Genomic DNA, 21,479 nt, shown 5'->3' with positions numbered 1-21,479 from the left:
AAACCGGAGCACCCGGAAGGAACCCACGCAGACATGGGGAGAACTAGCAGACTCCACACAGACAGTGACCCAAGCCGGGAATCAAACCTGGGACCCTGACGCTGTGAAGCAACAGTGCTAACCACTGTGCTACCGTGCCACCCATAATCTATTATCACAAGTAGGCTTACATTAACACTGCAATTAAGTGTGAAAAGCCCCTAGTCGCCACATTCCAGCGCCTGTTCAGGTTCAGAGAAGGAGAATTCAGAATACCCAATTCACCTAACAGCATGCCTTTCGGGACTAGTGGGAGGAAACCAGAGCACCCGTAGGAAATCAACGCAGACACGGGGAGAACGTGCAGACTCCGCACAGACAGTGACCCAAGCTGGGAATTGAATCTGGCACTGTGAAGCAACAGTGCTAACTACTGTGCTACCGGCTATTTGGATATCCTGTCAGCAGGTGGCTTGACATTTATCTATTGTAGGATCTCTTGCAGGAACATTCAGAATAAAATCCACCCACAAACCAGGACATTCAAAGGGCACCATAGGGTTTCCATGGGGCTATAGTTGGTGCTCAACCAATGAGGAGTTGTGCAACAGCGTCCTCTTCCATCTTCACAGGCTGGCTTGTAAAATAAATTCTGACTGCAAAGGACACCCGGGACGTGAAGGTGGTTGTTGCTGCCTTATCTGTACAGCGACACCAATTAGCAATATCCACAGAAATTAGCAGGTCTTAGACAAATCAGTGCACACCAATTGTTGGAAATGAGATCCGATTAATAAGCCTCATGCCAAATTTCCCCACCATATGCACTGCGTTAAAGCAGGCGGATTTACTGTTAATCATTAACCAAGGCATTTGAAATATAAATAAATGTACAACCAATATTTATCAAAGACAACGCCTTGTATTTAAAAATTAGCGTCAATTCAATGTAAATATTTATCTCTGACATGTGTACAATCTATTTGCTCTGATTTATTTTCCCTGTGCCCCCATTGGAGCTTTGTCAAGCCTTTGTACATGCCTCCTCATTCCAGTGTCTGGCCATTCAGCTTTTGGTACTCTCGACCATGCCAGCATATTATTGCTCTCTGAGAAATCATAATGGGATGTTCAACGAGACTCTTGATTTAGAGAGCGATCTTATTGCTTTCTCACTGTGTTTAACCTGATTGTCATTCGGGTTCTGAGCAAGGGCACATACTTTACAGGCTGCAAGACGGTGTAATCATGCCCACCGTTTAGGTAAACCTATGAGGCCAATGTGAACCACAACAATCAACAATTTGGGTCTGTGTGGGACTGTGCTTCTGTCTTGTTAAATATTTAGGACTGCAGCAAATTGAAGGGCAGCGTGGCTCCTGAACTGTGAGAGAGCCTGACAGGACTGAAATGTTCACAGTTAGATTCTGTGACAGCCTTTATTTTAAGCTAGTCAACCGTTAAGCTTTCATTAACTGCCCACGTAGATATACTGGGTTATCTTTCTTCAAGTTCAATTCTCCCATTTGTAAATCTGACCATTTCTATCTCGAAATAAATTGATGTGTCCCTTTTGAGCAATCTCATTGGCCATGTGGCTCGTTAAAGTGTCAGTTTCTAGCAATCTCATTGGTCAACAGTAAATCATGGCGCTTCTGACAATGTCACATTGGAATAGTTGTATTTCTGAGTGCTGGAACTGGTTTGAGGGAAATCCATTGTTTAATGTTTGTGAGAGGCAGCTACCATAAGGCGATGGACACTGGCTACCGTGTGGCCATTCCAATGTTAACAGGTGCTCATTTGTTCTGAGCACTGTAATTGGTCTTTAATACCAAAGTATTAAGTGTTTCATGACACTGGATCGTAGATACGATTTCTTACATTCCTTTTGTAACCACACAATATTACAATTACTGTCAACATCACTGGACAGTTAGTTTAAGCAGGGGCAGCACGGTAGCACAGTGGTTAGCAATGTTGCTTCACAGCTCCAGGGTCCCAGGTACGATTCCCCGCTGGGTCACTGTCTGTGTGGAGTCTGCACGTTCTCCCAGTGTCTGCGTGGGTTTCCTCCGGGTGCTCCGGTTTCCTCCCACAGTCCAAAGAGGTGCAGGTTAGGTGGATTGGCCATGATAAATTGCCCTTAGTGTCCAAGACGGTTAGGTGGGGTTGCTGGGTTACGGGGATAAGATGGAGGTATGGGTTTAAGTAGGGTGCTGTTTCCAAGGGCTGGTGCAGACTCGATGGGCCAAATGGCCTCCTTCTGCACTGTAAATTTTATGATTCTATGAGGGTTTGCTTTGGAGACAAAGAAAATGTTTTTAAAAATGTAATGGACAGGACATAAATTAGAAGAGTGAGGAAAATAATTAGGTAACTTTTAGTGTAAAAATATGGCTTTTATGAGGAGATAAGCACCGCACACTACCAAGCCGTATTAGCCAAAATGTACTATGCAGGAGCAATGCCACAGAAGATCAGCTAGTTTATATAAGTCACCTACACACATACACCAAGTGTGTTTGTATTTTGTTCTTTAAATTTAAAGTATCCATTTCTTTTTTTCCCAATTAAGGAGCAATTTAACACGGCCAATTTACCTACCCTGCACATCTTTGGGTTGTGGGGGTGAGATCCATGCAAACACGGGGAGAGTATATAGAGTCTTTACAAGTCAACATTTCACAAAACTTCATACAATGTACTCTTGAAGAGCAAGCAAACATTCAGTCTCCCCGTGACGAAAATGAACTGGCACAGTTCAACTCTCACCATCTCACATTGATTATGTAGAACCTGTAGCACACGCTTCTTGGCACAGTTAATCTATTGTGTGTGTATTCCACCCCCCACCCCCCCATCAAATTTTATCCTTCTATTCCTTCCTCCCTTGTGTGTTTCTCTGGCTTCACCTTGAATGCATAATTCATAGATTGAATTGTCACAAAGTTCAAGCTGGGATTTGTGCCTCCGCACATTTTATTTAGGAGGCAGAACTCTGTGGGGGATCATTTTGACTTTGTGTGGTAGTTTAAAGCATGTGGTAGCAAATAAACAGCCTGTTTACATCTCTCTCTCTCTCTCTCTCCACCTTGACTGCCACTGAAGTCAACAAGATATAAACTGGGCCGCTGACTCAATAACACAGAGCAGTGAGGGGAGGAAGAGAAGGATATTAGTTTGTCCCCTCACTTTTTCCCTGCTTTCCACTTTTTTCGAGATAAATTTAGGAGTATCCAATTCTTTTTTCCAATTAAGGGCCAATTTAGCCTTGCCAATCCACCTACCTTGCACATTTTTTGGGGGTTGTGTGGGTGAGACCCACGCAAACACGGAGAATGTGCAAACTCCACACGCACAGTGACCCGCAACCGAGATTGAACCCGGGTCCTCGGTATCGTGAGGCAAGAGTGCTAACCACCGTGTCGCTCTGCCGCCCTCTCTCCAGTTTCTGAGCACAATGTAGCCCTCAATCCATGCACACACTCTCATCCTGTTCCATGTGGCACAGTAACTTCATTGAAGCCTACTCGTGACAATAAGCGATTTTCATTTCATTCATTATGGACCAGAGAAGGACCTGAGCCATTGGCTTTTAATGTTATTTTATGGTATTTGATATTGCTGTTTCTGCACATGCAAAACCTTTCATTCTTTTCTGTCTCAATAATGATGGCTATTAAGTCTTACAAACTTCTACGAACCAAGGTTTTGAAAATTTGCTAAAAAAATAACAAAGCAGGGCAACACGGTGGCGCAGTGGGTTAGCCCTGCAGCCTCACGGCGCCGAGGTCCCAAGTTCTATCCCGGCTCTGGGTCACTGTCCGTGTGGAGTTTGCACATTCTCCTCGTGTTTGTGTGGGTTTCGCCCCCCCCCACAACCCCAAAGATGTGCAGGCTAGGTGGATTGGCCACGCTAAATTGCCCCTTAGTTGGAAAAAAAAATGAATTGGGCACACTAAATGTATTTTTTTTAAAATAACAACGCCTCCTATAAGTACAGGAAAAAATGATTCCCAAAATTAATACTGGGATTAAGAGGGTAGAACTATCGGAAAAGTTTGAAGGTGCTGCAGCTCTTTTCGAGAGAGAGAGAGATTAGTCTAAGGAATAACTTGTTTTTGGTCTTTTAAAATGATGGAGGTGTTTGATGGGGTGTACATAGAGAAGATGAGCAACAAGTCCAAAACTAGCAATCCTAAATGTACGATAATCGCAAATACATTTCAGTAAGGATTGCAAGAGAACTTTCTTTATCCAGGTTATGGTGCGAATGTGGGACTTTCTTCCAGGGAATGATTAAGGTGAATTACACAGGGAAGCTAGGCCAGTGCATGAGGGGGAAAAGAATAGAAGGAAAAGTGGCAGACGCACCAGGGTGTGATGGAGGGTGGCGTGGAACACAGGCAGAGGTCAGTTGGGTTGAATGGTTATTCTATGCTGTATTTAAAAAAAAAAAAATATTTGTCCATTTGTGCTCTACAATCTGATGTTGCATGAGCTGGAGCTCCAGTTTTGAACATTTAGTTGTTTTATTATAACCAAGCTTCGTGTCTTTCACATTGATTAATTTGACCTTGGCCTCCACTTTTTCATTTTGATCCACCTCTGCAGGCCAACCTGAGCCGAGTTGTGTGGCCTCCAAGGCGAAGTGCATTGCTGAGGCCCAGCCTTAGTAGCTGACTAGAAGTGATCAAGAAGATTTCTGGCATTCGCAATCATTCCCACGAACCAAGCAATTGAAAAACCATAACTGTGTATGTTCAGTTTGTCTTATAGGGAATACAAACTCCCCTCTTATGGTCATGTACCATTGAGGTTTTTAATTACTTTTACAGATGAGGCTTGTTGCCATCCCCGAGAACCTTTGGTAATGTTTTTGGTACAACTGAGTAACTTGATGGACCACTTCGCTCTACAGCATATTGTTGTGGTACCTGAGTCACGTATAGGCCAGACTAGCGACTTTCTTTCCCGAAGGTACAATCAGGAGCCAATTAGCAAAATCCAACATTTTCCCTGTTACCAGCTCTTTTTATTTCCAGTTTTTGATCAAATTCTCTAATTAGCATCGTGAGATTATGAACGTTGCATTCTCTGGATTGATTATCAGGCCACTGCATTACTAGTGCAGTAAACATAACCATTCAAGGTGTTGCTCGTTCTGGGTGAATGTGCTTTACACTCAATTTGGCTCTTTTTCGTTCCTTAGCTGCGGAGTCGCCAGGTATCGTTAAGATACCGCCACAAGTTTCAAGTTCAAAGCAATAAATCCATACACCAGTTAGTAAGTTCAAACAAGACACGTTTATTATATTACAGTAATCTACTTATCATGCATATAAAACTATAAGACTAGGCTAATCCCACCACTAATAGGCCAAATAGTTATCTGGATAAGGGGACTGCCGGATCAGGGAACAACGGCCTCTAGCTTTGTCCTGGGTCCGCAGGCTTCCAGTAGTTATGGACTAAAGGGGGTCAGGAGTGTCTACTCTCGTAGCGTGCATTGTATGACACTTAAGTGTTGGCGGCTGCTGTCCAGGCCCCTCCTCCTCAAGGTTCTTCTGCTGCAACGGTGTTCTGCTGGACGGGCTGGCTGGTCAAGGCTGGCAGAGAGAGAGAACTGGGGTCGGGGTCTCTGTCTTATACCTCCCTCGGGGTCTGGGCGGACCCTCTATTCACTCGCAATCGATTGGGTCTCTTCCCAATCGATTGATTTGAATTCCCCAATAACGGGGCAGTTCCTCGATCCCTGGGCGGTTCTTGGGACTTATTGTTTTGGACTTCTCTTGGCGCCGAGAAGTCTGGCCTTCCATTTAATGTATCGATTTGTGTTAACTTGTTTCCATTGTACCTGGGGATCGCCCGGTATCGCCTCATTAGTATGCTAACTTGTTTTCTTTCACAGTGCTGTCTGGTTTCTGCAGCAGTCAGAACTGGTTTCTGCAGTAGTCAGAATGCACAAGCGCTTTGCAAGCTGCTTGCTTTTGCAACATGTCCATTTTCCTTGCATTCCTTGCAATCTTCCATTTTGTGTTGGACAGTGGTCACCCCAGGTGGCTACAAAGGTAATTGTAGTGGTTAGAGTTGGTTAAGTGCTTGTGAATACACTGGATGGGGCTCCGTGTTGGAATGGAACACTATATGTAGCATATCTACGAGCTGAAAATACCAACACACACACAGTTTTCAGCTTCTGCACAGAGGCAGAGAGAGAGAGAGACAGCCATTGCAATGTTTGAGGTGCAGTTCAATTGTAGCTTCACTCTGTGCTCCATGCAGGATGTCACCAGGCACAGCAGTGCACTCTAGCCGGTGATTGATTCCAATTCCAGTCCAGTTCCTCGGCCAGTGCAGTTGTCTTTAAACTTCGATTGCGAGCTTTGCATTTAACATGTTTTTTTTTAGTTTGCAAGTGCAATTATATGTGTGGGATTTGATGAATAAAGCTGATTTTAAAAGAGCCTCATAAAATTGTTTTCCTTTTAAAAGAGCTTATTTTTAATGAGCAGATCTCAAACCGTGCATCACGAGAATGATTTGGATGCTGTAATGAGAACCTTTCAGAGAAACACAATGTGGCCATTGACAAAGCTTAAAAGCGGGAGACATCGTTTCCTGAGAGCACTCATTAAGCTTTTGGTTGTGGGTTTAAATGACGTGAAGGCGTTGCAGTGGCCTGGGTCTGATGTTTTATTTTTAAACTTGGCTGCTTCCCAGTACCACACTGTAGAAAATTCATCCAATTTTTAAAAATTACAGTAATGTCAGATGCATAAATTTCAAATTGATTGGCTCTGATCAGTGTTACTGATTTGCGGTTTTGATGCAGCACTATTTTATTCTCTTGCTTTTGATAATAAACCCGATCTTCTCAAAAGCTGCCTTTATTTTTAAACCTGTGTGGGTGCACCAGTTGTAATAGAATGGTTTTCCATTAACATGCGGGCCAGTGTACAACAGCAGCCGAGAACTGGAGGAGGTTTTATTCAAAGCCAAATGGCACGGTATGATCCTGCTTCAGATTTCTTCAAATGTTTCTCGAAATGTCCTCAGCACTCTTTCCCCATTTCTCTTTATCGCTTATTGTCATGTGTAGGCTTCAATGAAGTTACTGTGAAAAGCCCCTAGTCGCCACATTACGGCGCCTGTCCGGGGAGGCTGGTAAGGGAACTCTACTCTGTACCCGATACCATCTCCCTATTTCTACCCTGTACCTGATACCATCGCCCCATTTCTACCCTGTACCTGATACCATCGCCCCATTTCTACCCTGTACCTGATACCATCTCCCCATTTCTACCCTGTACCTGATATCATCACCCCATTTCTACTCTGTACCTGATACCATCTCCCCATTTCTACCCTGTACCTGATACCATCTCCCCATTTCTACCCTGTACCTGATACCATCTCCCCATTTCTACTCTGTACCTGATACCATCTCTCCATTTCAACCCTGTACCTGATACCATCTCCCCATTTCTACCCTGTACCTGATACCATCTCTCTATTTCTACTCTGTACCTGATACCATCTCCCCATTTCTACCCTGTACCTGATACCATCACCCCATTTCTACTCTGTACCTGATACCATCTCCCCATTTCTACCCTGTACCTGATACCATCTCTCCATTTCTACCCTGTACCTGATACCATCTCTCCATTTCTACCCTGTACCTGATACCATCTCTCTATTTCTACTCTGTACCTGATACCATCTCCCCCATCTCTACCCTGCACCCGATACCATCTCTCTTTCTACTCTGTACCTGATACCATCTCCCCATTTCTACCCTGTATCTGATACCATCTCCCCATTTCTACCCTGTATCTGATACCATCTCCCCATTTGTACTCTGTACCTGATACCATCTCCCCATTTCTACTCTGTACCTGATACCATCTCCCCATTTCTACCCTGTACCTGATACCATCTCCCCATTTCTACTCTGTACCCGATACCATCTCCCCATTTCTACTCTGTACCTGATACCATCTCCCCATTTAAACTCTGTACCTGATACCATCTCCCCATTTCTACCCTGTACCCCATACCATCTCCCCATTTCAACTCTGTACCTGATACCATCTCCCCATTTCTACTCTGTACCTGATACCATCTCCCCATTTCTACCCTGTACCTGATACCATCTCCCCATTTCTACTCTGTACCCGATACCATCTCCCCATTTCTACTCTGTACCTGATACCATCTCCCCATTTCTACTCTGTACCTGATACCATCTCCCCATTTCTACCCTGTACCCCATACCATCTCCCCATTTCTACCCTGTATCTGATACCATCTCCCCATTTCTACCCTGTATCGATACCATCTCCCCATTTCTACCCTGTACCTGATACCATCTCCCCATTTCTACTCTGTACCTGATACCATCTCCCCATTTCTACCCTGTACCCCATACCATCTCCCCATTTCTACCCTGTATCTGATACCATCTCCCCATTTCTACCCTGTACCTGATACCATCTCTCCATTTCTACACTGTACCTGATACCATCGCCCCATTTCTACTCTGTACCCGATACCATCTCCCCATTTCTACCCTGTACCCGATACCATCTCCCCATTTCTTCCCTGTACCTGATACCATCTCCCCATTTCTACCCTGTATCTGATACCATCTCCCCATATCTACCCTGTACCTGATACCATCTCCCCATTCCTACCCTGTACCTGATACCATCTCCCCATTTCAACCCTGTACCTGATACCATCTCTCCATTTCTACTCTGTACCTGATACCATCTCCCCATTTCTATCCTGTACCTGATACCATCTCCCCATTTCTACCCTGTATCTGATACCATCTCCCCATATCTACCCTGTACCTGATACCATCTCCCCATTTCTACTCTGTACCTGATACCATCTCCCCATTTCTACCCTGTACCTGATACCATCTCTCCATTTCTACCCTGTATCTGATACCATCTCCCCATATCTACCCTGTACCTGATACCATCTCCCCATTCCTACCCTGTACCTGATACCATCTCCCCATTTCTACCCTGTATCTGATACCATCTCCCCATTTCTACCCTGTATCTGATACCATCTCCCCATTTGTACTCTGTACCTGATACCATCTCCCCATTTCTACTCTGTACCTGATACCATCTCCCCATTTCTACCCTGTACCTGATACCATCTCCCCATTTCTACTCTGTACCCGATACCATCTCCCCATTTCTACTCTGTACCTGATACCATCTCCCCATTTCTACTCTGTACCTGATACCATCTCCCCATTTCTACCCTGTACCCCATACCATCTCCCCATTTCTACCCTGTACCTGATACCATCTCCCCATTTCAACTCTGTACCTGATACCATCTCCCCATTTCTACCCTGTACCCGATACCATCTCTCCATTTCAACTCTGTACCTGATACCATCTCCCCATTTCTACTCTGTACCTGATACCATCTCCCCATTTCTACCCTGTACCTGATACCATCTCCCCATTTCTACTCTGTACCCGATACCATCTCCCCATTTCTACTCTGTACCTGATACCATCTCCCCATTTCTACTCTGTACCTGATACCATCTCCCCATTTCTACCCTGTACCCCATACCATCTCCCCATTTCTGCTCTGTACCTGATACCATCGCCCCATTTCTACTCTGTACCCGATACCATCTCCCCATTTCTACTCTGTACCTGATACCATCTCCCCATTTCTACTCTGTACCTGATACCATCTCTCCATTTCTACTCTGTACCTGATACCATCTCCCCATTTCTACCCTGTATCCGATACCATCTCTCTATTTCTACTCTGTACCCGATACCATCTCCCCATTTCTACCCTGTACCTGATACCATCTCCCCATTTCTACCCTGTACCCGATACCATCTCCCCATTTCTTCCCTGTACCTGATACCATCTCCCCATTTCTACCCTGTATCTGATACCATCTCCCCATATCTACCCTGTACCTGATACCATCTCCCCATTCCTACCCTGTACCTGATACCATCTCCCCATTTCAACCCTGTACCTGATACCATCTCTCCATTTCTACTCTGTACCTGATACCATCTCCCCATTTCTATCCTGTACCTGATACCATCTCCCCATTTCAACCCTGTACCTGATACCATCTCCCCATTTCTACTCTGTAGCTGATACCATCTCCCCATTTCTACCCTGTACCCGATACCATCTCCCCATTTCTACCCTGTACCTGACACCATCTCCCCATTTCAACTCTGTACCTGATACCATCTCCCCATTTCTACCCTGTACCTGATACCATCTCCCCATTTCTACCCTGTACCTGATACCATCTCCCCATTTCTACCCTGTACCTGATACCATCTCCCCATTTCTACCCTGTACCTGATACCATCTCCCCATTTCTACTCTGTACCCGATACCATTGTCCCATTTCTTCCCGGTAGCCGATACCATCAACCCCATTTCTACTCTATATCTGATACCATCTCCCCATTTCTACCCTGTACCTGATACCATCTCCCCATTTCTACCCTGTACCTGATACCATCTCCCCATTCCTACCCTGTACCTGATACCATCTCCCCATTCCTGCTCTGTACCCGATACCATCGCCCCATTTCTACTCTCTACCTGATTTCCCCATTTCTACCCTGTACCCAATACTATCTCCCTCCTCTCTATAGCCGATAATGTCTCCCAATTTCTGCTACAATCTCGCTTGAACTCGTCAGTCTCAGATCTGCTCAAAACCTAATACCCCACAGCCATTTCAGGTTGCCAATTCCAAAGATTCACACCTTTGAGGGAAGAACTTTTTCCCCATCTCAGCCCTTTATCCTGAGGTAAAATCCCTAATTCGAGCCTCTCTACCAGGGAAACAGCCTTTCCACATCTACCCTGTCAAGTTGTCTCGGCTTTTTATATATTTCAATGAAATCACCTCTTATTCACCTAAACCCCAGAAAAGAAAGACCTATTTAACCTCTATTTTAGTTGGTGTTGCACTGTTTTCTTGGTGAGGTTAAATAGTTGGATGCTAATAGTCGCTTGGTAATATTAAACTTGAGTATTGCTGACAAAATCTGTCAAAGCTTTTCATCTTACACTTATCAGGTCAGACACGAGGGGCGGGATTCTCCGATTTCCAGAGTAAGTGCTGACGCCGGCGTGGGAACAGAAAAAACGGCAAAATAGCTGCTCTGATCCTCTGTCCGGGGGGGAGGGGCGGCTGGCAGCCGTGCAGTGTAAAGCCCCCAGCTTTACCTGTGGATATGGCCGGAGAATTAGCAAGTCCATGGCCGCGCATGCGCAAGGTGGCGGTCTGCGACGACTGCGCCGTGCAACTTGGCGCCGGCAACGCGTGGACCCAGCCTGCCAAATAATGTCCCCCGGTAACCCCCCTGGCCACACCTGGATCACCCTTCAACAGTGCCCCCAGCCCTCGCCGAAGCCCCCCAGGCCAGTGGCATGGCTCCCTCCCCCGACTGTGGCGGTGCTGGACACCGTCTGCAGCCGCCACGTGGGGGCCATGAAAAACAATACCATAAGTGTTCGGCGCCATCGGTAACTCGAGCCATTGGGAGCGGAACATCGGGGGGAGGCCTCAGGTGACGTCCTGAGGCCTTCCATACGGCATGCGGCATACTGGGGTACGCTGTTTTTGAGGGGGCGGAGCATCGCAAAAGCGGCGCCACTCCCCCATTTCAGTGCAAACGGGGATTCTCTGGCCGATCGATGAACACGAGCGACGCCGGCGCCAACGGGCTGCCAGGCCCAGGCATTCACCGCTTCTTCGGGGGCTAGCACGCTGCCGGAGTGCTGTGCACTTGAAAGCCGGTGCAACACGGCCGGCGCGGGTCTGCACATGCGCACCACAGCCGGCGTGGGTCCGCCCATGCCCGTAGGTTGCTGTCTCTGCGCCAGCCCCCAGGCAATATGGCGGAGCACTACAGGGGCCCGGCGCAGAAGAACGTAGGCCCCTCCTCGGAATTAGCCCGCCCGCTGAAACGGCAGACCCTCATCGTGGCACCATGGAGGCCCCCCCCACCCCGAGTGAGGACGGTCCCCGCAGCCAGAACTCCGAGTCTCGCCGGGTGGGACCATACGCAACCCATGCTGGCGGAATGCGGCAGGCAATTGGCCCGTCGAGCGCGGAGAATCACCACGGGGGCCACTTTCAACAGCCCATGACAGGCGCGGTGGTGACCGCGCGATTGCTGCTGATTCTTCAGTCGGCGGCCCGGTGTCGGAGCGGCATGGTGCATTTCTCTCGACACCCCCCCCCCCCCCCCCCCCCCCCCCCACACACGAGTTCAGCGTTGGAGACCGGAGAATCCCGCCCGAGAATGATAAATTTTGAAGGGTACAATAATTTATGCTGCATGAGTAAAGAGGTGCTTGGTTGGCACCTCGGCTCAGATTGATTTAGATGTTGCCATGGCGAACCCGCGCCTACACCTATGCTTTTGTTTATTCGAGAAACATGCAATTTCTGGACATATTGCGATTTCTTGCAGAGGACAGGCCTCTGCATATAGATGTATGTAGTGCAAATTGTAAATCTTAGAGCCAGTGATGCAGGGGACCTGGGCACAGCAGAGATAGAGCCAGTGCTACAGGTCAGCTGGATACAGCAGAGACAGAGCCAGTGCTACAGGTCAGCTGGATACAGCAGAGATAGAGCCAGTGCTACAGGTCAGCTGGATACAGCAGAGACAGAGCCAGTGCTACAGGTCAGCTGGATACAGCAGAGATAGAGCCAGTGTTACAGGGCACCTGGATACAGCTGAGACAGACCCAGTGCTACAGGTCAGCTGGATACAGCAGAGATAGAGCCAGTGCTACAGGTCAGCTGGATACAGCAGAGATAGAGCCAGTGCTACAGGTCAGCTGGATACAGCAGAGATAGAGCCAGTGCTACAGGTCAGCTGGATACAGCAGAGATAGAGCCAGTGCTACAGGTCAGCTGGATACAGCAGAGATAGAGCCAGTGCTACAGGTCAGCTGGATACAGCAGAGATAGAGCCAGTGCTACAGGTCAGCTGGATACAGCAGAGATAGAGCCAGTGCTACAGGTCAGCTGGATACAGCAGAGATAGAGCCAGTGCTACAGGTCAGCTGGATACAGCAGAGATAGAGCCAGTGCTACAGGTCAACTGGATACAGCAGAGATAGAGCCAGTGCTACAGGTCAGCTGGATACAGCAGAGATAGAGCCAGTGCTACAGGTCAGCTGGACACAGCAGAGACAGAGCCAGTGCTACAGGTCAGCTGGATACAGCAGAGATAGAGCCAGTGCTACAGGTCAGCTGGATACAGCAGAGATAGACCCAGTGCTACAGGTCACCTGGACACAGCAGAGACAGAACCAGTGCTACAGGTCACCTGGACACAGCAGAGATAGACCCAGTGCTACAGGTCAGCTGGATACAGCAGAGATAGAGCCAGTGCTACAGGTCAGCTGGATACAGCAGAGACAGAGCCAGTGCTACAGGTCAGCTGGATACAGCAGAGACAGAGCCAGTGCTACAGGTCAGCTGGATACAGCAGAGACAGAGCCAGTGCTACAGGTCAGCTGGATACAGCAGAGATAGACCCAGTGCTACAGGTCAGCTGGATACAGCAGAGATAGAGCCAGTGCTACAGGTCAACTGGACACAGCAGAGATAGACCCAGTGCTACAGGTCAGCTGGACACAGCAGAGATAGACCCAGTCCTACAGGGCACCTGGACACAGCAGAGACAGAGCCAGTGCTACAGGTCAACTGGACACAGCAGAGATAGACCCAGTGCTACAGGTCAGCTGGATACAGCAGAGACAGAGCCAGTGCTACAGGTCAGCTGGACACAGCAGAGACAGAGACAGTGCTACAGGGCACCTGGACACAGCAGAGACAGAGCCAGTGCTACAGGTCAGCTGGATACAGCAGAGACAGAGCCAGTGCTACAGGTCACCTGGACACAGCAGAGACAGAGCCAGTGCTACAGGTCACCTGGACACAGCAGAGATAGACCCAGTGCTACAGGGCACCTGGACACAGCAGAGACAGAGCCAGTGCTACAGGTCAGCTGGACACAGCAGAGACAGAGCCAGTGCTACAGGTCACCTGGACACAGCAGAGATAGAGCCAGTGCTACAGGGCACCTGGACACAGCAGAGACAGAGCCAGTGCTACAGGGCACCTGGATACAGCAGAGATAGACCCAGTGCTACAGGGCACCTGGATACAGCAGAGATAGACCCAGTGCTACAGGTCAGCTGGACACAGCAGAGACAGAGCCAGTGCTACAGGTCACCTGGACACAGCAGAGATAGACCCAGTGCTACAGGTCAGCTGGACACAGCAGAGATAGACCCAGTGCTACAGGTCACCTGGACACAGCAGAGATAGACCCAGTGCTGCAGGTCAGCTGGATACAGCAGAGATAGAGCCAGTGCTGCAGGTCAGCTGGACACAGCATATGAGAGCGAAGAATAAGTTTATTCTCAATGCCTTCGGACTTGTGTGCAACTAATATACAGAGACGGCAACCACTACAGCCATTACTGGCACAATTTCTCTTGCATGGTGTACGTATTCAAAACCAAATACTGTGAATCCTGAATAATCATTGCAAGGTTTCAGGAAATTCTGCAAGTTTGCAAATCTGTCATATTTCAAGTGTAAATTGAACAGGGACAACGGTAAGCTCTGGGAATTCGACAGTTAAAAAGTGGAAATGAGGAATTCCGCGCAGTGCTCCACCTGGAAGCAGTAGGAATGACATCACAGCCCGAGTCTGGATGTAGAAATTCGAACGTAGCAACAAGTTATTCAAATCAACTAATTTATGTTGGAGTTTACCTCTTGTGCAAACAAAAAGTCTCAATCCTATTTAGCATCCCTCTTCCCAAATCTCTTCAATTTATTTTCCTTCATCCGCCCCATCCAGTTCAACCTTCTGATTTGAAGAGGAGTGTTTTACTGTTCGGTTGATCAGTGCCTGGCGTTGAGTGGAGGAGGTCCTGTGGTGCAGTGAAATGAAAAATGAAAATTGCTTATTGTCACGAGTAGGCTTCAATGAAGTTACTGTGAAAAGCCCCTAGTCACCACATTCCGGTGCCTGTCCGGGGAGGCTGGTACGGGAATCGAACCGTGCTGCTGGCCTGCTTGGTCTGCTTTAAAAGCCAGCGATTTAGCTGAGTGAGCTAAACCAGCCCCAGTGGGTAAAACCAGTATGTAACATCCCGACCTCTGTGCCTGGAGCTTCGGGTTCAAGTCCCATTTGAGAGGACATGATGGCTATCGAGGGTGTGTTATGGCCAAACAGGTTGGTCATCAGCCTGTAAGTCGTTCCAATGTGCCTAATGGCAGGGGGCTAAGAGCAGAAGAGTTTTCAGATTGGGGGGGGGGGGGGGAGATTAATCTTATCCACCTTTCCTTAACCTTTCTCCTCTTTGCTTCCCCCTTCCCCTCCCCCCACATCTACAGTTCATCCTCTGATGTTAGTTTCTCTGCTGTTTGACCTTTCACATCTTTTGTCCTCTCTGGGTGCTGCCATTAACACTCTTTCCCCTTAGTATCTGTGGCCATTAGCACCCGGTTTCCCTAGGTTTCTGTGGCTTTGGCTCATCTTTCATTCTCACTCCACAGTATAAATATTTCCCACTTTCTCTGTCTGTTAGCTTTGTCAAAGAGTCATCGGACTCAAAATGTTAGCTCTTTTCTCTCCCTACAGATGCTGCCAGACCTGCTGAGATTTTCCAGCATTTTCTCTTTCATTTCAGATTCCAGCATCCGCAGTAATTTGCTTTTAAATAATCTGATAAATTGTAAATGCACCCACTGTGCTGTTAGGGAGGGAGTACTGTGATGGATCAGATCTGTTGCTCTGACCCAGTGACAATGAAGAACAGCGATATATTTTCCAAATCAGGATGGTGAGTGACTTGGGTGGCAACTTGCAGGTGGTGGGGTTTCTGTGTGCCCGCTGACTTAGATGTTAGAGGGCTTTTTTTTATTCGTTCATGGGACCTGCGCTTCGCTAGCTGGGCCAGCAATTATTGCCCACCCCTCGAACTGGGCGGCTTGTTAGGCCACTACACTAAGGGCATTTTAAGAGTCAACCACATTGTTATGGGTCTGGAGTCACATGTAGGCCAGACCAGGTAAGGATGGCAGATTTCCTTCCCTAAAGGACTTGGTGAACAAGATGGGTTTTTACAACCATTGACAGTGGTTTCATGGCCATTATTATACTTTCAATTCCAGGATTTTTTTTTTACTGAATACAAATTTCACCATCTGCCATGGTGGGATTTGAACCCAGGTCCCCAGGTCTTGACAAAGAATCATCCAGTCCCGAAACGTTAGCTCCCTTCTCTCTCCACATATGCTATCAGACCTGTTGAGAATGTCTAGTATTTTCTGTTTTTGCCCCAGAGAATTACCCTGGGTTCCTGGATTATTAGTCCAGTGACAATACCACTGGGCCATCGCCTCCCTGATAATGCGGGTTTGGAAGGTGCTGTCGAAGAAGCCGTGGTAAGTCCCTGCAGTGTATCTTGTAGACTGTGTACATTGCTGCTTCAATACGTGATGGTGGAGGGAATGGATGTTGAAGGTGGTGGATAGGATGCCAATCAAGCGGGGCTGCTTTGTCCTGGACGGTGCCAAACTTCTTGAGTGTTGTCAGAGCTGCACTCATCCAGGCAAGTGGAGAGTATTCCATTACACTCCCGACTTGTGCCTTGGGGGATGTGGACATGCTTTGTGGGGTCAGGAGACGAATTACTGTCTGCAGAATCCCCAGCCTCTGGCCTGCTCATGCTGTGGGTGTGGAGTCACATGGAGGCTAGACCGGGTAAAGATGGCAGATGTCCTTCCCTAAAAGACACGAGTGAACCAGATAGGTTTTTACCACAATCTACAACGGTTTCACTATTTCCGAGACGAGCTATTCAATTCCAGATTCATTAACTGAATTTAACTTGCACCGGCTGTCGTATTGGGATTCGAACCCGTGTTCCCAGAGCAATAGCTTGGTCCTCTGGATTACTAGTCCAGTGACAATAACACTGCGTAACTGCCACCACCCAGTATTGACAACTTGGAATTGGATTTTTAAAAAGTTGTTTCTTCTTGTGAAATGTCAGTTTGAAGAGGGAAAAAGCAGCACTTCATAACCTCAGGACGTGTCAGACACTTTACAGAACATAGAACAGAACAGAACAGGCCCTTCAGCCCTCGATGTTGTGCCGAGCCTTGTCCGAAACCAAGATCAAGCTATCCCACTCCCTCTCATTATGTTGTGCTCCATGTGCCTATCCAATAATCGCTTGAAATTTCCTAAAGTGTCCGACTCCACTATTACAGCAGGCAGTCCATTCCACACCTTAACCATTCTCTGAGTAAAGAACCTACCTCGGACATCCTTCCTATATCGCCCACCCTGAACCTTATAGTTATGCCCCCTTGTAACAGCTACATCCAGCCAAGGAAATAGTCTCTGAACGTCCATTCAATCTATCCCCCTCATCATCTTATAAACCTCTTTTAAGTCACCTCTCGTCCTCCTCCGCTCCAATGAGAAAAGCCTTAGCTCCCTCAACCTTTCCTCGTAAGACCTATCCTCCAAACCAGGCAGCATCCTGGAAATCTCCTTTGCACCCTTTCCAATGCTTCCACATCCTTCCGATAGTGAGGTGACCAGAACTGCACACAATACTCCAAATGTGGTGTCACCAAGGTCATGTACAGTTGCAGCATTACCCCACGGCTCTTAAACTCAAGCACCTTGTTAATAAACGCTAACACACTATAGACCTTCTTCACGGCTCTATCCACTTGAGTGGCAACCTTCAGAGATCTGTGGACATGAACCCCAAGATCTCTCTGTTCCTCCACATTCCTCAGAACCCTGCCGTTGACCCTGTAATCCGCATTCAAATGTTTCCTACCAACATGAATCACCTCGCACTTATCAGGGTTAAACTCCATCTGCCATTTTTCGGCCCAGCTCTGCATCCTATCAATGTCTCTGCAGCCTACAACAGCCCTCCACCTCATCCACTACTCCACCAATCTGAGTGTCATCAGCAAATTTACTGACCCACCCTTCAGCCCAAACAGCCAGTGAAGTACTTCAGGAAATGCAGCAATTAAATATTGACAACGTTTTTTTTTGTCGATATTGATTGAGGTATAAATATTGGCCAAAGCTTTCCTGTTCTTCTTCAAAATAGAATCATGGAACCTGCTACACCGATCTTGCCACGAATCATCCAAATGACAGCACCTTGAGCAGCTCAGCACTCCCTCAGTATTGCACTGAGGTGTCAGACTAGATTAGGCCTAGATCTTCCGGTGAGAGGCAGTGTTGATTTTACTGACCTGACCCTGCTAATGATTTCTTTTGGCATCTTCCAATGCCCGGTTGACACGCAAATGGGCAGCACAGCTTCTCTCGTTTAACTCCACTGAATGGAGTAGAGTCAGGGACATGCCCCTTTATAGATGCCACCCGCTGCTATATTTTTAATGGTCCAGTCTTAATTAATTACTGTGGATGAGTGTGTGCATGGATGAGTGGGTGGATGGGTCGAGGGGTATTGGAACCGGGTGGCAGGGGTCTGCTCTGGTTGGTTGTGGGGGGGGGGGGGGAGGGTTGCGCTTATTCTGGTTGGTTCGTGGGGAAGTTGGTTGTGGAGTTATCCAACTGTTGTTAGACCAGTTTTTAAATTTTCTAACATTCCTCGGAGAAGAACACAGGTGTGACCTGTATAACTAGCCCAAGTCTCCGCCCTCAGCTCATTATTGGAGACATTCATGGAAGGTCCCAGGCAGCAGGAATCAGCATATTGGATGTTTAAACTTCCCAGGCAATTCTCTTGTATGTCTGCGCATGAGGACTTCCACGGGGACCTGAGACACATCTCCCAATGTACTCCCATCTCTGATGACCGGAGATTTGATCTGTATGCTCATTGATTGATTGATTTATTGCCACATGTACTGAAGTACAGTGAAAAGTATTTTTCTGCGGCCAAGAAAACGTACACAGTGCCTACACAGTAGGCAAAAAGAATAATCGACAAGGTACATCGACAAATAGTGATTGGTTACAGTGCGGAAGAAGGGCCAAACAAAGCAAATACCTGAGCAAGAGCAGCATAGGGCGTCGTGAATAGTGTTCTTACAGGGAACAGGTCAGTCCGCGGGAGAGTCGTTGAGGAGTCTTGTAGCTGTGGGGAAGAAGCTGTTCCTGTGTCGGGATGTGCGGGTCTTCAGACTTCTGACGGAAAGGTCTGGAAGAGGGCAATGCCTGGGTGGGAGAGGTCTCTGATAATGCAATTTGCCTTCCTGAGGCAGCGGGAGGTGTAGACAGAATCAATGGGAGGGTGGCAAGCTTGTGTGATGCGTTGGGCTGTTCTCTGTAGTTACTTGCAATCTTGGGTCAAGCAGTTGTGATGCAGCCAGATAGGATGCTCTCTATTACACATCTGTAGAAGTTTGTGAGAGTCGATGCAGACATGCCAAATTTATTTTGCTTCCGTAGGATGCAGAGGTGTTGTTGGGCTTTCTTGACTGTTGTATCAAAGTGAGTGAACAGACTGTTGGTGATGGCGATCTCCAGGAACTTAAAGCTATCGACCCTCTCCACTTCGGAGCCATTGGTGTAGATGGGAGTGTGTGTCGTGCTACGCTTCCTGAAGTCGATGATCAGTTCATTGGTTTTGCTGACATTTAGAGAGAGTGGAACATCTTGAGTGGAACTTAATTTCATGACTTTCTAATTGAAAGACCAGCAATGCTGCCAGCTCAGCAACGGCTGACACCTTAAAAGCTGATGGTGGGCACGCAGGAAGCATTCTTTAATTACTTGTTTGTGCTCTGTGTCCTTGTTTCTCACCTTCACCATAACACTTCAAGGCTAGTTGTTTTGTTCTACCCACTGAGCTAAAATTAACTCCCTCCTAGCGAGCAAGCTTGTTGTTCCTGCGTACTAACTTTCTGTTTTTGGAGACTTTATTGAAGAAGCACAGCAAGTTAACATGCAGGTCCATCAAGCGATTAAGGAAGCAAATGACATGTTAACCTTTATTGCAAGGGGTTGCAATACAAAAATAGAAGTCATACTAGAATTGGACATAGCTTTGGTGAGACCACACCTATACTGTGTACAATTCTGGTCTCTTTATCGAAAGAGGAATATATTTAATTGGAAATGGTGCAGCAAAGGTACATTCGGCTGATTTCTAAGATGAGATGGTTGAGTAGAATGGGCATATGTTCTGGAGTTTAGTAGAATAAGTTGAACTCATTGAAATAAACAAGATTCTGGGATGTTTGACGGGGTGATGCTAAGAGGATGTTTCCTCTGGCTGGAGAGGCAGTGACTCGGGGATGGAGTCTGCGGATAAATGAAATGAAAAATGAAATGAAAATCGCTTATTGTCACAAGTAGGCTTTAAATGAAGTTACTGTGGAAAGCCCCTAGTCGCCACATTCCAGCGCCTGTTCGGGGAGGCTAAAGACTGAGGTGAGGATAAATTTCTTCACTCAAAGGATTATGATGTTTGGAATTCTTCAAATCAGAGGGATGTGAATGCTCAGTGGCTGAACATGTTCAAGGCTGAGATTGATAGTTTTTGGGCTGCTAAGAGAATCAAGAGATATGGAAATGGGGTGGGAAAGTGGAACTGAAGTCAAAAAAACAGCAGCACAGGCTCAAAATGGCATGGTGGAAACTCCTGCCCCTATTTCTCAGCTTCTTATACAAATATACTGATAGAAAAGTTTTTGGAATTTGAGAACGAAGTCTTGACCTCCGAGAGGGTGGAAAGAAGCAGGTTGTTATTGCTGGAGGTTAGAATGATCAAACAGCACATTGTAGTGTTTGCGTGGGCGATGGTGATTGTAGTTTGAGAGCAAACAGGAATGGAATGGGTATAAGTGTTGAGTGAACCTTGGCCACATAATTGTGGTCATTTTATCGTAGTTGGATGTTGGTGACCTCAGTAAGAAGGCAGCTGGAAACCACCAGTATCACCGGTTTTACACTTACATCAGGAGTGAAAACCGCTTCCAAAGTGTGATCACGTTATCCGCAGTGTCTCCACTGGTACCAGATATGTTTTTGAGTGGCGCTGATAATTAGTGGAAATGCTAAGCAGTGAGGATGGTTGAAGACAAGATGGCAAATATATTTAAACAGACCCCTACTATACTCCCTGTACACACAAGACTGCATGGCAAAATTTGGTTCCAACTCCGTCTCCGTGTTTGCTGACGATACGACCATAGTGGGCCGGATCTCGAATTACGACGAGTCAGAATACAGGAGGGAGATAGAGAACCTAGTGGAGTGGTGCAACGACAATAATCTCTCCCTCAATGCCAGCAAAACTAAAGAGCTGGTCATTGACTTCAGGAAGCAAAGTACTGTACACACCCCTGTCAGCGTCAACAGGGCCGAGAGGGAGATGGTTAGCAGTTTCAAATTCCTAGGGGTACAGAT

At 47.1% G+C, this 21,479-nt stretch overlaps 1 protein-coding gene across 8 annotated transcripts in view; it reads left to right on the top strand.

Annotated features, from left to right (window-relative positions):
- Positions 1-21,479, top strand: part of arhgap39 (Rho GTPase activating protein 39) — a 632,129-nt gene that overhangs the window by 381,383 nt on the left and 229,267 nt on the right. Inside the window, exon 1 of one of the 8 annotated variants that reach the window (XM_038798611.1) lies at positions 6,923-6,992. The exons of the other annotated variants lie outside the window; for them this stretch is intronic. Within the exon in view, the coding sequence (XP_038654539.1) occupies positions 6,928-6,992 (65 nt within the window). The 5' untranslated portion in view covers positions 6,923-6,927. Of the gene's footprint in view, positions 1-6,922; positions 6,993-21,479 lie in introns of those variants that run through there. 8 annotated transcript variants of the gene reach the window in all.

Source organism: Scyliorhinus canicula, chromosome 5, assembly GCF_902713615.1.
Source record: "Scyliorhinus canicula chromosome 5, sScyCan1.1, whole genome shotgun sequence".
Taxonomy (NCBI): Eukaryota; Metazoa; Chordata; class Chondrichthyes; order Carcharhiniformes; family Scyliorhinidae; genus Scyliorhinus; species Scyliorhinus canicula.
This window is presented reverse-complemented; position numbering and strand designations above follow the sequence as displayed.